This window comes from Pan paniscus, chromosome 1 (genome assembly GCF_029289425.2).
Source record: "Pan paniscus chromosome 1, NHGRI_mPanPan1-v2.0_pri, whole genome shotgun sequence".
Lineage (NCBI taxonomy): Eukaryota > Metazoa > Chordata > Mammalia > Primates > Hominidae > Pan > Pan paniscus.
The window spans coordinates 182906317-182918834 of NC_073249.2; the positions used below are offsets into that span (position 1 = coordinate 182906317).

The 12518-nt window shown below is 48.4% G+C and overlaps 1 protein-coding gene across 13 annotated transcripts in view; it reads right to left on the minus strand.

The window, feature by feature from the left end:
• Positions 1–12518, minus strand: part of ST3GAL3 (ST3 beta-galactoside alpha-2,3-sialyltransferase 3) — a 225948-nt gene that overhangs the window by 27804 nt on the left and 185626 nt on the right. For 9 of the 13 annotated variants that reach the window (XM_034963197.3, XM_034963185.3, XM_034963176.3 and 6 more), the window contains 4 exons: positions 8013–8107; positions 4198–4261; positions 3233–3328; positions 2769–2955 (listed from right to left, as the gene is read on the minus strand). In XM_034963197.3, the coding sequence (XP_034819088.1) occupies positions 2769–2955; positions 3233–3328; positions 4198–4261; positions 8013–8107 (442 nt within the window). Of the gene's footprint in view, positions 1–1662; positions 1748–2768; positions 2956–3232; positions 3329–4197; positions 4262–8012; positions 8108–12518 lie in introns of all 13 variants that reach the window. The other 4 variants (XM_034963208.3, XM_034963215.3, XM_034963213.3 and 1 more) reach the window with 2 other exon arrangements.

The window sequence follows — 12518 nt, forward strand, 5'->3', positions numbered from 1 at the left end:
TCTCAGATGGAAGAAGGTAAGGCCAGCTCTGGCACAGGCTGTTCTCTGGGTTGTTTGGCTGTCCTTTCCTACGTCTTCCCCCCTGCCCCTTCCCATATCCTATGAGGACTCCTGGGTACTAGAAAGTTACAGGCTTTAAAAGACTCCTCATGTAGTAAGTGGCAGGAAGCAGCTGTGACTGAGGCCTAATTCCTGTTCCAGCCCTGCCCTGCCAGGCCTTGGCTCCAGAACACAGAGCTGCCTCCTGCCAGAATTCTGCAGGTGAGGCTCCAGACAGGTGCAGAGAGCTCTCCAGCAGCCCAGAGGCTGTATGACTGGAAACATCCCTACAGGAGCAGGACAAGCTGGTGACTAGGGCACCAGACAGGAGGGGACCTGGAGAAGCAGCCTCTCACATTTTCCTGGGTCTCAGATGCCAGGGAAGTGAGGCAGAGCATGGGTGAGGTCCTGGGAAGGCATTAGCCTTGGGCTTGGGGTGGAGAAGGACACTAAAGAAGAGGTCCCTTGGGCAGCCAAAGGGCCTGGGCAGGTCCACTCTGAGAGATGGGAGAGGTGAGGCCACGGGCAACCCCGGCATTCCTCTGGCAGCTCACTCTAAAGGTCCAAATTATCTTTCACTTTGGAGCCAAGGAAGGCCCACAGTAATTCAGAGGACTCCTCCCTGTCTCCTGTCTTCCCTTCCCACTCACCCCCACCCACCCTGGGTAGGAGTTCTCACCAATACAAGGCTAGTCCTAGAGCCCTGGGTGTGGCCAGGACGGACACAGATGTCATCAAGAGTGAGCCTGTGCCTGTGCCTCCTCCTACAATGCTGGTACCTTGAATCTGCCTGCTGCCAAGGCCAGGCCAGGCGGAGAGCTCCTCAGCTTCCTGGGAAAAGCAAGGCCCTGCTGTCTGCTTCCTGAGTAGCCTGAGTATAGTGAGTTCTCCGACTCTAGCTGGCTTCCTTCCTTTTCTTCTTTCTTTCCTTACTCCCTTGGATGAATTTTAAGAACCTTGAATTAACTGACATTGGTGTTCTTGGAAGGAACATGTGATAACACCCATGACAGGCTCTGACCCACCCCTTTGGCCTGGCCTTATTTGAACTGCCTGGCTTTTCCCAGTCTGTCCAGTAGGAAGTAGGAACTGGTGTTCGAGCCAATTCCAGATCATTTATGGTGACTGAGAACTGAAGGGTAAAAACCAATGGGATCAAGCTCTGCCCCTTAGGAGCTCTTGCCCCGAGGGAGGCTGTGACAGGTGCCCATGGGCAGAGGAAACGATGTGAAAGGAGGATGGCAGAAGGCCAGAGTAAGACAGCAGCCTTTAGGCTCACTGGGGTTCACAAGGACAGACTCTATTTCCTACCATTCTCCCTTAAAAGGTCTATCTGTGACCCTAATTCTACTGCCCTCAAGGCAAAGAGAGGGACTCTGAAAACACTAGTGTCTCAGTCCCCAGGGTTCTGAAAACAGTAGGGTACTCCTGGAACCGCTGTTATTTACCTGGTCTGTGTGGGCAGTGGGCCTGCTTGAAGCTGGGCCTGGCTAAGGCCAAATCATCACTCTGCTGCCTGGCCCTTTCCTCCCCTTTGGGGAGGTGGACTGGACACTGTGGAGCCCAGGTGTCTCATCCAGTCTGGTTCTGAAATGGATTCCCCTTCCCCACTGTCCCACCTACCTGAATTTCTGGACCTGACTTCTGTCTTCTCTCTTGCTTGCTACCTACTTGACACTGCCTGTACTTGGCCTTGCTTGGGAAAGAGCTGTGGAGTTAAACCAAATTGCACTGAGACCCTAAAGGCAAAGGAAGCTGTTCCCACTCCCAACTCTTCTCTAAACCTCCAGAAAGAACAATTAGCTTCTCACTGTAGGCAGAGGGCCGTCTGTCATCATCCTCCTCTAGCAAGAGGCTTGGGTATTAGAAGATGAATGGCCTGAGCTCTGCAGTACCCCACCCCTGGGGCTGCTGGTGACAGCTGGTTGTGGGGGAGTGGGCCTGGACAAGTTCACGGATGTCCCTGTAGGCCCAGAGCTGGCAAGTAGAGGTCTCGGGAGGGAACTCAATGGTGGTCTCCTAAAGAGCAGTTGACCTTACTCTGCCACATAAGCTCCCTAAAGAAATGGGCCCAGACCCTCACCTGCTTAGAACAGTCAGTAGAACCTGATCATTCCCAATGATCAGACTCAGTGGCAGGTTGGGAATTCAACTATAAGTCAGTGGTAAAACTACAAAGTGGAAACAGGCCAGGACTTCTAAGTTTGGGAGCTGGCACTCTCAAGTTGAGGGGTCTGCTGTCCCTGCAGAACCCAGGCTGAGAAAGAGGGCAGGGACCCCTAAGACCAGAGCCAGAGAGACCTTACAGAGGAGAAGAGGGTGCAAGGGAGGCAGCTACAAGGTCAGGGCAGGAAAGTAGAAAGATTGGGAGTGATACGAAGGCTGGCCTGAGAGACAGAGCTTCCCTTGGCCAGGAGATCTAAGGCCAGGGAAGGGCCCCTGGGGCTGCTGGGGTCTGGCTACAGAAGGCTGAGAAAGGATCTGCACCTGGGCACCTGGAAGCAGGTAGCAGGTTTCAGGCATATTGGCTCCTGGAGTTTGGCCAGTAACCCGGGCAATCTCCTGACCTCTTTGCCCCCTGGTTGCCATTGGGTGATTTCAGCTTTGGGTCATTAATGTTTCCTTTGAAGGTTCTTACTCGTTCTTTGCTGCATTCAAGGGGCGGGACTGCTCAGGAGTTGCGGAAGCCCAGGGCAAGAGGGGAAGGAGCTGGTGCCAGGAGAGCTTACCACTCTCTCCTTGTAGACGATGTATTTCAACCACTTAAAGTCCTGCCACTTGAAGCCGGCGAGGACAAAGAGAGAATCGCGCTCGTACTGCTCAGGCCGCTGCATGGCGCCCTCGGGGTAGGTGATGCGCAGTGTCGTTTTGCTGCCCACGTCCTTCTCAAAGCCTTTCACTGGTGCTGAATTCAGTCTACAGAGAGCAGGCCCACTCAGAACCTGGGCCTGTGTTTGGGAAGGCACCATGACCCCAGACTATCCCAGGCACGGAGAATAGGGAGTCCAGGTCACCTGGACCTATTCTCCCCAGGTGCCCCCACTAGTTGTCTGTTCCAAAGCCCTCCAACCCAGAGTTCTTGAGGCTTCCGTTGACCTCCAGCCCAACTAGCCAGACAGACAGTTCTCAATGGGCTCAGGACTAAGGGTTGGGGCCACGACACTCACCCGAGGTGCCATTTTGGGGAGCTCACCTCACCACAATGTCATAGTCGTCAATTCGTGACCCCAGAGACTTGTTGGCAAGAACGCCTCCATTGCCCACGATGATGCAGCGGCGGCAGCGGAGGCTGAGGGGAGAGAGGCGGAGACCTCTGTACAGAAAGCTGCCCACCAGGTCTCTTTCCCTGCTCCTTTGGCCCTTGACCCCACGCCCTTGTCCAGGACCAGGCTGGGATAGAGGAAGAAGACCAATGGGCTTCTGGCAGCATTTCTGAGAGAAGGCCTGAACCATACAATGGGTAGCTGGGCCCTGAGACTCTCCAGCATCTCTATCTAGGCCCTGACACTTCCCCAGGAAAACAGGGCCATGGAAAGGCTTGGGTGCCAGGCGTGGGTGGTGAGGAGGGAGCTTTGGTAAGATGACATTCTAGGGTAAAGGTTCCCCAAGGGGTAGTGGTGTTTAGGCAGGCTTCAGGGGAGAGGGAAAAGTGGGCCGAGCTTGGGGCTATACCAGGAAAGCAAGAAAAGGGGAACGGGACAGGAGGCTCTAGGACTCAAGGCTCCCAGCAGCCACTAGAGAGCTTACCCATCTTGCTTCTCCCATCCCTGACCCTGGGGCTTCCTGCTCTAGGGTCTGTTGGTTTGGGAGCTGTCACTGCCTTCTGGACTTAAGCCTTGCCCCCTTCACCTGCCCCCGCCACCCAGGTCCTCAGTCCCATTGCTGGGCTAGTCTCAGCCCCAGTATCTTCAGTTCTTACCCTCAAACCTCTGGTATCTGAGGACTGGGATGTCCTGCCAAGTGCTGACAGCCCGTGGGGGTGCAAGTCAGGTGGAGTGGTTCCACTTACCTGCTCCACCCACCCTGTGTGTGTACTGTATGTGCATGTGTGGATGTGCTGGAGAAACTGCCCATGTCCAGGGAAGGCCAGCTGGGCCTCAACAATTCTGCACACCACCAGGCAGTGGCAGGTAGGAGGCTGCGCAGTGTGTGGCTCACCTGTCCAAGGCAGGGGTCAGGCGGTACTCTTTGGTGACTGACAAGATGGCTTTGATCAGATTGTCTGCAGACAGAGGAGAGAGGTTTCTGTTACAGGGTCACTTACCTTTCTATAAAATGTTTACTGATAATCCTACTGGAAGACACAAGTTCCTAGGGGCTAGAGTGAAAGTGGAAGTGGAGAGAGCTCTGGACACAAGGATGTATTGGGCCACTGCCCTGACTTTCTTCCTGAGAAAGGAGGTGATGGAAGGACACAGACAGGCATATCACTGCCGGGAGCCCGTCCCTAACACTGGCACGCAGTTTCTCTCCCAGGCTTCTGGGAGGCTCATCTGGTTTTCTGAGGCTCTGTAGTCAGGCCCCAGGACATGCATTCCCAGGCCAGGGCCTTCCCTGGAAGCTGGCGCACGCAGTCTCCCAGGAATGGGAGTGCCTGCTCAGAGCTAGAGACCATCTTGTACTTATCTCTGTGCTCCCACCCAGCAGATACCAGGAAACAAATGAGGAGACACCCAGCAACTGAAGAGCTCACCACGTGCCTCATTATCTGACATCACCTTTCCCTCACTTCCTCCCTCTCACATTGCCAATCCTGAATCCTGCTCTTTGCCAGGCTGTCTTTACCTCCTCACCTCTTTACTCCCTGAGCCTGGCTCTGCCCACCTGCACTCCACTCAGCAAAGACCCCCATGACTTCTGTGCTCTCAGACCTGTGCCCACTATTTAGACCTCATCTCCTTGGCCTCTCTCTGGCTTTGGCAATAAGGACTGCTCTTCCAAACTCTGGTATCATGAGAGCACTATAATATGATGTATAGTGAATAGCAAGGGTATTGGCTTTGGAGTCAAATACTGGCTGTGCTCTCTGACCTTATATAAATCATTTCCTTTCTTTGAGCTTTAGTTTCCTCATCTCTAAAATGAAACTAATTCCCATTTTGTGGAGTTGTTAGGAAGATATAAAATAATGTACATAAAGACCTAAAAATAAAGTAAACTGGTATCACCACAATGGAGAGCATCTTAATAACATCAAATAACCACGAAGATGTGCATACACTAAGATCCTACAACTATGCTCCTAGGCGTGGAGCGTTGAAAAAGTCACACACTTGCTCCAGGAGACATACAAGAGTGTTCGCTGATGAACTGTTTGTAATAGCAAAATGGTGGAGGCAAGCTGAATGTCCACCAAAAAAAAAAAAAACCAGATTAAATGTGGTGTATGAAATCCTATACAGCCATTAAAAAAAAAAATCAATGACCTACAGCTGTATGTACCAATATAGATAAATCTCAAAAACACATTCAAAAAAATATGAAGAATATACATACACATATACACAAATACATGTACATATAATGACACCATTTGTAAAGTCTAAAGACATGTAAGAGCGGTACTATATTTTTAATAAATATATAAATATGTAGTGAAAATACATAAACAAGCCCGGGTGTGGTGGCTCACACCTGTAATCCCAGCACTTTGGGAGGCCAAGGAGGGAGGATTGCTTGAGCTCAGGAGTTTGAGACCAGCTTGGGCAACATGGTTAAACCCTGTTTCTACAAAAAAATACAAAAATTAGTCAGGAGTGCTAGTGTGTGCTTGTAGTCCCAGCTACTTGGGGAGCTGAGGTGAGAGGATTGCTTGAGCGCTGGAGTTGAGGTTGCAGTGAGTCATGTGTGTGCCACTGCACTGCAGCCTGGGTGACAAAGCAAGACCGTGTCTCCAACATATACAAACAAGGCATAAGAATGCCAACACTGAAGCCAGGATAATGCAGAATAATGGCTTCCTGGGGAAGGAAGAGAATGGAGTGGGAAGGGACCCGCAGAAGCTTTAATTGTGTCTCATGTTTTATTTCTTCAGCTGGGTAGAAGGTACATCAATGCTTATTATTCCTAGTATTTTTTGTATGCTTGAAATATTTCATGTAAAGAAAAGATGTCTCCAAAATTAAAAATAACAAACTTATACTTTTTTAAAGGAGGCAGAGGTAGCCGAGAGGTCATGTTAAGGACTGAGAAGTATCCCTTGGATTTCTCCGGGACACTGAGCAGTTTCACTGGAATGGTGGGGTGGGATGGGCAGGGATGCAGATATTCTTCAGGAATAAATGGTGAGAAAGAGGAGGCAGCAGGTGCAGTTAATCCTTCCAGAAGTTGAGTGAGAATGGGGTAGGGAAACAAACCTTTAAGCAATGTTCTACACTAAGTGCCTTCAGATATACCTTACGGTGGGCTTTAGGAAAGGCAACAGATTCCCTCCTTTTCCCACTTCCAATTTCACCTTTAAGGAAGAGCATATTGCTACTAAAATTAGCCAAGGTCAAGGATATGGATTGGGCTTTGTTTTCTAGGAGGAAAATCTCAGCAGAAAGAGCACACATTAGCAGATGCTCTCTGCTTGCTGGCTGATGGGCTCCATATCGAACTTCCCTGGCCTTTGTAGCTATCCCATCTGAGTCTCGAGTGCAGATTCAAGAGAGAAGAGTGGCCTTCTTGGCTGCCTGCACCCAGGGTAAAGGGGTTCTTCATATGGTTTAACCCAACCATTAGATTTGTCCTTGGAGGTCTGAGGTCAAAGCGCCAGTTCAACAGTGTTTTTCCTTGCCACTGGCTTCTTTTCAGGGAGAGATAGTCTGGCTGAGTAGAGGGTTCAGGTATTCTTGAGTCTCCTGGCCAAATGATATCACCCCTTTAGCAGTTATTTTATGTAATTCTGACAACAACTTTACACAGTAGTATTATTCTCTCCATTTAACTGCTGACGGAACTAAAGGACAGACAGGCAACTTGTCCAGGGTCACAGCTAGTAAAGAGGCAGTATGGGGATCTGATCCCTCTGTGCCTGACCCATAAGTCCAGATTATTTTCCACCATGCCATGAAATAGCACAGAACTTGACAAAGAAGCAGAATTGTTCAACTACTAGGGATGGGAAAGTCTTAAGTTAGCATGGAGCTGTGTGGGTGAGGTCCCCAAGGCAATGGAAGGGGAGTTTGTGAGAGTGTAGGGGAAAGGTTAGCCTTGGACAGGATAAGGAAGGGTTGGAAGGGAGACGAGGTTCAGGTGAAAAATACCAGGATGGGCTGATAGAGGGACGTGGGGCACTCCTGGGGGACAGTCTCTGTTTTCTCTGGGAATGTCCCTACTATACCTAGTACTCTAGTGTTCCTGTCTACAGCACACCTTTTCTGTGTTCTCCCAGCTCCTTGTACTGCCCTCACCAGAACTCTGCACTCTTGAGTATCTGAATCTCTGCTATACTGGAGCTTTTTGAGGAGAGGAAACAATCTGTCTACTTCACTGTTGTATACTTAACCCCTGGCAAAGTGGTGGGTTCTGTGTAAATATTCCATTAAAGAAGAAGCCGGGCACGGTGGCTCATGCCTGTAACCCCAGCACTTTAGGCAGATCACTTGAGTCCAGGAGTTTGAGATCAACCTGGGCAACATGGTAAAACCCTGTCTCTACTAAAAATATAAAGAAAAAATAAGCCAGGCATGGTGGTGCGTGCCTATGGTCCCAGCTACTCAGGAGGCTGAGGTAGGAGGATCTTAAAGGTGGAGATTGTGTGAGCTGAGATCATGCCACTGCACTTTAGCCTGGGTGACAGAGCAAGGATCTATTTCAAAAAAAAAAAAAAAAAAAAAAAAAAGGAAGGGAAAAAGGTAGAGAAGATTTGTTGAGAGTAGAGGAAGGGTGGATTCTCAGCATGGGGACTTCCGAGGATGTAGCCTTGTCTGAAGGATAGGGAGACAGTCGGGGGGATGAGACGTTAATGTAGGTCAGGGTTCCCAACATACCTTGACCTTTGATCCCAAAAGGCGGCACGAACTCCCGGATTCTAGCCCACTTGCGAAAGGAGTCATCCAGGAACATGGGTGCTGGCTTGGAGAACCTGGAATATAACAGGACTGCTGAGGATCACAAAAACGCAACAGTCTGGATTACTGGTGGCACTTCCGTACGTCGGTCTTGGCTAAGGATCTGCTGGAAGCCCCCTCTGCATTCCGGCATACCCCCCTCCACCCAGCCTGTTCACTGGGTAGCTGTCGAGGGGTTTGACAGATCTTGTTCAGTGGAGCCTGAGTCTGAGGGAGTAGGCCTGGTCAGTCTTTATTTGGCCAGCTGTAGGAGTGGAGAGACAAGATTTGTTCAGCAAGGATCAGTTTCTCAGAGCTGGAAGCTCTCTGGAAGGTTGTGCAGGCATTCATCAAATAGTCACTGCTGCCCACACTGTTCCTGCAATCTGGGAACACAGAGATGAGATACTGTCCAGTTGAGCAGAAATATATCCGAAAATACAGCCAGTACATGGAAACAGATTTTGGAGAGAATTCTGGGAAGTGGACCACCCACAGTGAGGAAGAAGGAGAATTCATGGTGAGAGGGCAAAGCAGGTTAAAAGCTACAGCAGACAGAAGTTTGGTAGGAAAGAGAAAGAAAAAGCAGAGTCCTAGGAGGCAGGGCCGAGGGGAGAGGTTTCAGACCAGTAGGAATTTGAGTGCATTTGCTGGTGGAGAGAAGGAAAGAGAGGAGGCTAAGTTCTTGTGGAAGTGAGGAGGGACCCAGAGCTTCAGGGGAAGGGCTGATCTGGGCCTGGAGGGGAGATGGGGGGAAAGGTGAGAGAAGGAGGGTGAAGTGATGCTGAGCTGGGGTGAAAGAACAGGCAAGTCTTACTCTTCTTGGAATGGGCAGGGAGGGGACAGGCTTGGGGAGGAGGAGATGAAGCCTGAAGGGAAGGGAAGTGAGGAAGAGGGAGAAGGTGCAGCAGGAATTGAGCTCTTCACAGATGACTGGAGAACACAACTTCACATGGGCGCTAGCACCCTGCTTTGAAGGCCCTTTTCAGGGAACCTGGCAGCCCCAAAGATGGCCAGTTCCTGATCACTCACTGTGTGCTGAGAATTCTGCAATGGGGCCTGCTCAGGACCTTCCTGGCCATAAATGAATGTGTGGAGGCCTGGGCCTCCGTGGCTCTGTGTTGTTATTTCTAACTCACCCTGAATCAGCCACTGAATAACTGGAGGCTGCAGGGGTGGCCCTCCAAGCCCAGAAGCAACCACAGCATGGATTTCTCATCCCTATCATCACTAACACCATTATAACCAGCAGTCCCAGGAGGAATAGTATCAGTTATCACTCAGAGGTCTGGTATTATTAGAGATTTTGACATGAACTTGAAAGAGGCAGAAAACTTGGAATCCTGCTCCCTCCCCCATCACTCTTGCTAGGAAGATGTCAACACTTGGGAGCTCTGAGTTGGGTCCCAGCAACTGAGTCAGTGCACTCCCACTACCACCCCATGTAAAAGGGTAATGCATATTTCTTGTGCCAAGTATATAAAATCTAAGTAAATTAATATATTTGATGTTTTGCCAGAGGCTCTGAGGATCCTGGTCATGGTCTATGTGTAATATCAAAGCAAACATGGTCCCTGGATAAGCCTGCACCAAGAACCTCTTCTTCTGTGTCACGACTGCGCTTACAAAATTTCTGGAAAGTTTCTCTCAGAGTCAAGCTTGGACAGGATTTTATCTGCTTTCCAATATGTACTAGATGTCATATGCTAATAAAATATGCCTAAGATCTAGCCAAATGATCTCAACATTTTTTTTCCCTTTTCCTCTGCTTTCTTTTTATTCAGATGATTGGAAAGTTCAGTAAGTTTTACTTTTAAAAACACCTCATTTTTTGTGCAACCTGTATCGTGTTAATTTTGGAAAAAATACAGACAAGCACACATAAAAAATAAAAATACCCATAACTGTACAACACAGAGATAATTAACCTTATGGTATACATTGAAACTGATTTTCCTTTTCCTATATTATTTTGTAGATTGCTTTGTAGACTGCCTTTCTCCTGCTATACAGAGACTGTAGTCCCAGCTATCTGGGAGGCTGAGGTGGGAGGATCACTTGAGCTCGGGGGGTTGAGGCTGCAGTGAGGTCAGATCACACTACTGCACTCCAGCCTGGGTGACAGTGTGAGACCTTGCCTCAGAAAAAAAAATTATTGATCAAGATTGGGTTCAGGCTGGGCACAGTGGCTTGTGCCTCCAATCCCAGCACTTTGGGAGGCCAAGGTAGGTGGATCACCTGAGGTCAGGAGTTTGAGACCAGCCTGGCTAACATGGCAAAACTCTGTCTCTGCTAAAAATACAAAAATTAGCCAGGCGTGGTGGGCACGCTGGTAGTCCCAGCGTCTTGGGACGCTGAGGCAGGAGAGTTGCTTGAACCCGGGAGGTAGAGGTTGCAGTGAGCCGAGATCACGCCACTGCACTACAGCCTGGGCGACAGAGCAAGACTCCATCTCAAATTTAAAAAAAGACTAGGTTCAAGTGTTCTTGGCTAGAACTGATAAAAGTTCTCAGCGGCTCTGCACAGAATGCTTGTAGCAGCCACTGAGGATCACCGCCTAGATCCATCCTTTCTTTAGGAGATGCTACAGTACTTCTATAAACTTTCTCTCACTAACTCTTTGGTTAGCAGTCCTACAGAAAAGATGAGATAAAATGCTTAATTTTCCCCCTTATTTACCCATTTGCAGAATAATGAGCTGATTCCTTAGCAGCCTCCAAAGAATGATTAATGAAGCTTTTTTATGTTTTAATCATTAGGAATTCAGACATTTTCATGTATTTGATATATGTCAATCTATTGTAATTTTTGTAGCCATTATTCTTATTTATTTATTATTTATTTTTTTGAAATGTAGTTTTGCTCTTGTTGCCCAGGCTGGAGTGCAATGGTGCGATCTCAGCTCACTGCAACCTCTGCCTCCTGGGTTCAAGTGATTCTCCTGCCTCAGCCTCCCGAGTAGCTGGGATTACAGGCACCCGCCATCATGCCCGGTTAATTTTGTATTTTAAGTAGCAATGAGGTTTCACTATGTTGGTCAGGCTGATCTTGAACTCCTGACCTCAGGTGATCCACCCGCCTTGGCCTCCCAAAGTGCTGGGATTACAGGCGTGAGCCACTGAGCCCAGCCAATCATTATTTTTTGATGCTCAGATTATCCCATCTTTGGCCAGTGGAGTCTTTTCAACTTGGCTCCTGAATCTTCTGCACACATCCTAGTAATCTTTGATAATGTCCTGGCTTTCTTGTATGAAAAGATTTTCGAGGCTGATCTTGTACATTTCTTGCCCCAACCTGGAATCAGTCATTTTCCCAAGGAACCCTGGTTCCTTTTAATTGGTAATGGTATTTACAGATCACCATCAGAGTAGCTAGGGAAGCTCATGTTGTTATGGGTTAGTCATTATTTCCAGGCTTGTCAAAACTAGGACATACACATATTTCCTAGTTCTATGTATACAGGCTATTTGTCCTGTAAAATGCCCCATATTCCGTATTTTCCCAGTTGCATTCGGATATTGTTGAGCATGTTCATCTGTCCCGTATACGTCTGTTACCCAGGCTGGAGTGCAGTGGCGTGAACACGGCTCACTGTAACCCCAAACTCCTGGGCTCAAGTGATCCTCCCACCTCAGCCTCCCGAGTAGCTAGGACTACAGACATCCACCCCCATACCCAGCTAAGTTCTCATTTTATTTTTATTTTTAGTAGAGATGAAGTCTCACTATGTTGCCCAGGGTGGTCTTGAACTCCTGGGCTTAAGTGATCCTCCTGCCTCAGGCTCCCGAAGTGCTGAGATTATAGGCGTGAGCCACCATGCTCAGCCTCAAACACTTTCCACTTCGTCTCTCTCTTTTATCAGGACTTTGGCTTTGGATTTTCTTTCTGTAGCTGCTCTTTCTATTCCTTGAATGATTCAGCCAGCTCTCCTCTAACACTTCTGCTAGTTAGGTGCATCTCTTTGCAAAGGGAACTCATTTTTTCCTCCAGTGTATATATTTTTAAACTTTTCATTATGGAAAATTTCACATATAAAAAGGCAGAAAAAATAGTACTGTCAACCATGCCACCCCCATCACCCAGATTCAGCAATTTTCAATCATGGTCAGTTTTGTTTCCTTTATACCCCATCCACTTTCTTTGTATACTATTTTGAAAATTCCCAGAAATTATGCCATTTCATCCATAAAATATTTCAGCATTATTTTCTAAAAGATAAGGACACCTTAAAACATAAACCACACCTAAACAACTTTTCTTAAAACATTATCACACCTCAAATTTTAACTATAATATTTTTTTTGAGATAGGCTCTTGCTCTATTGCCCAGGCTAGAGTACAGTGGTGTGATCTTTGTTTACTACAACCTCAAACTCTTGGGCTCAAGCATTCCTTCCACCTCAGCCTCCTGCGTAGCTAGGACTACAGGCATGTGCCACCAAGTCT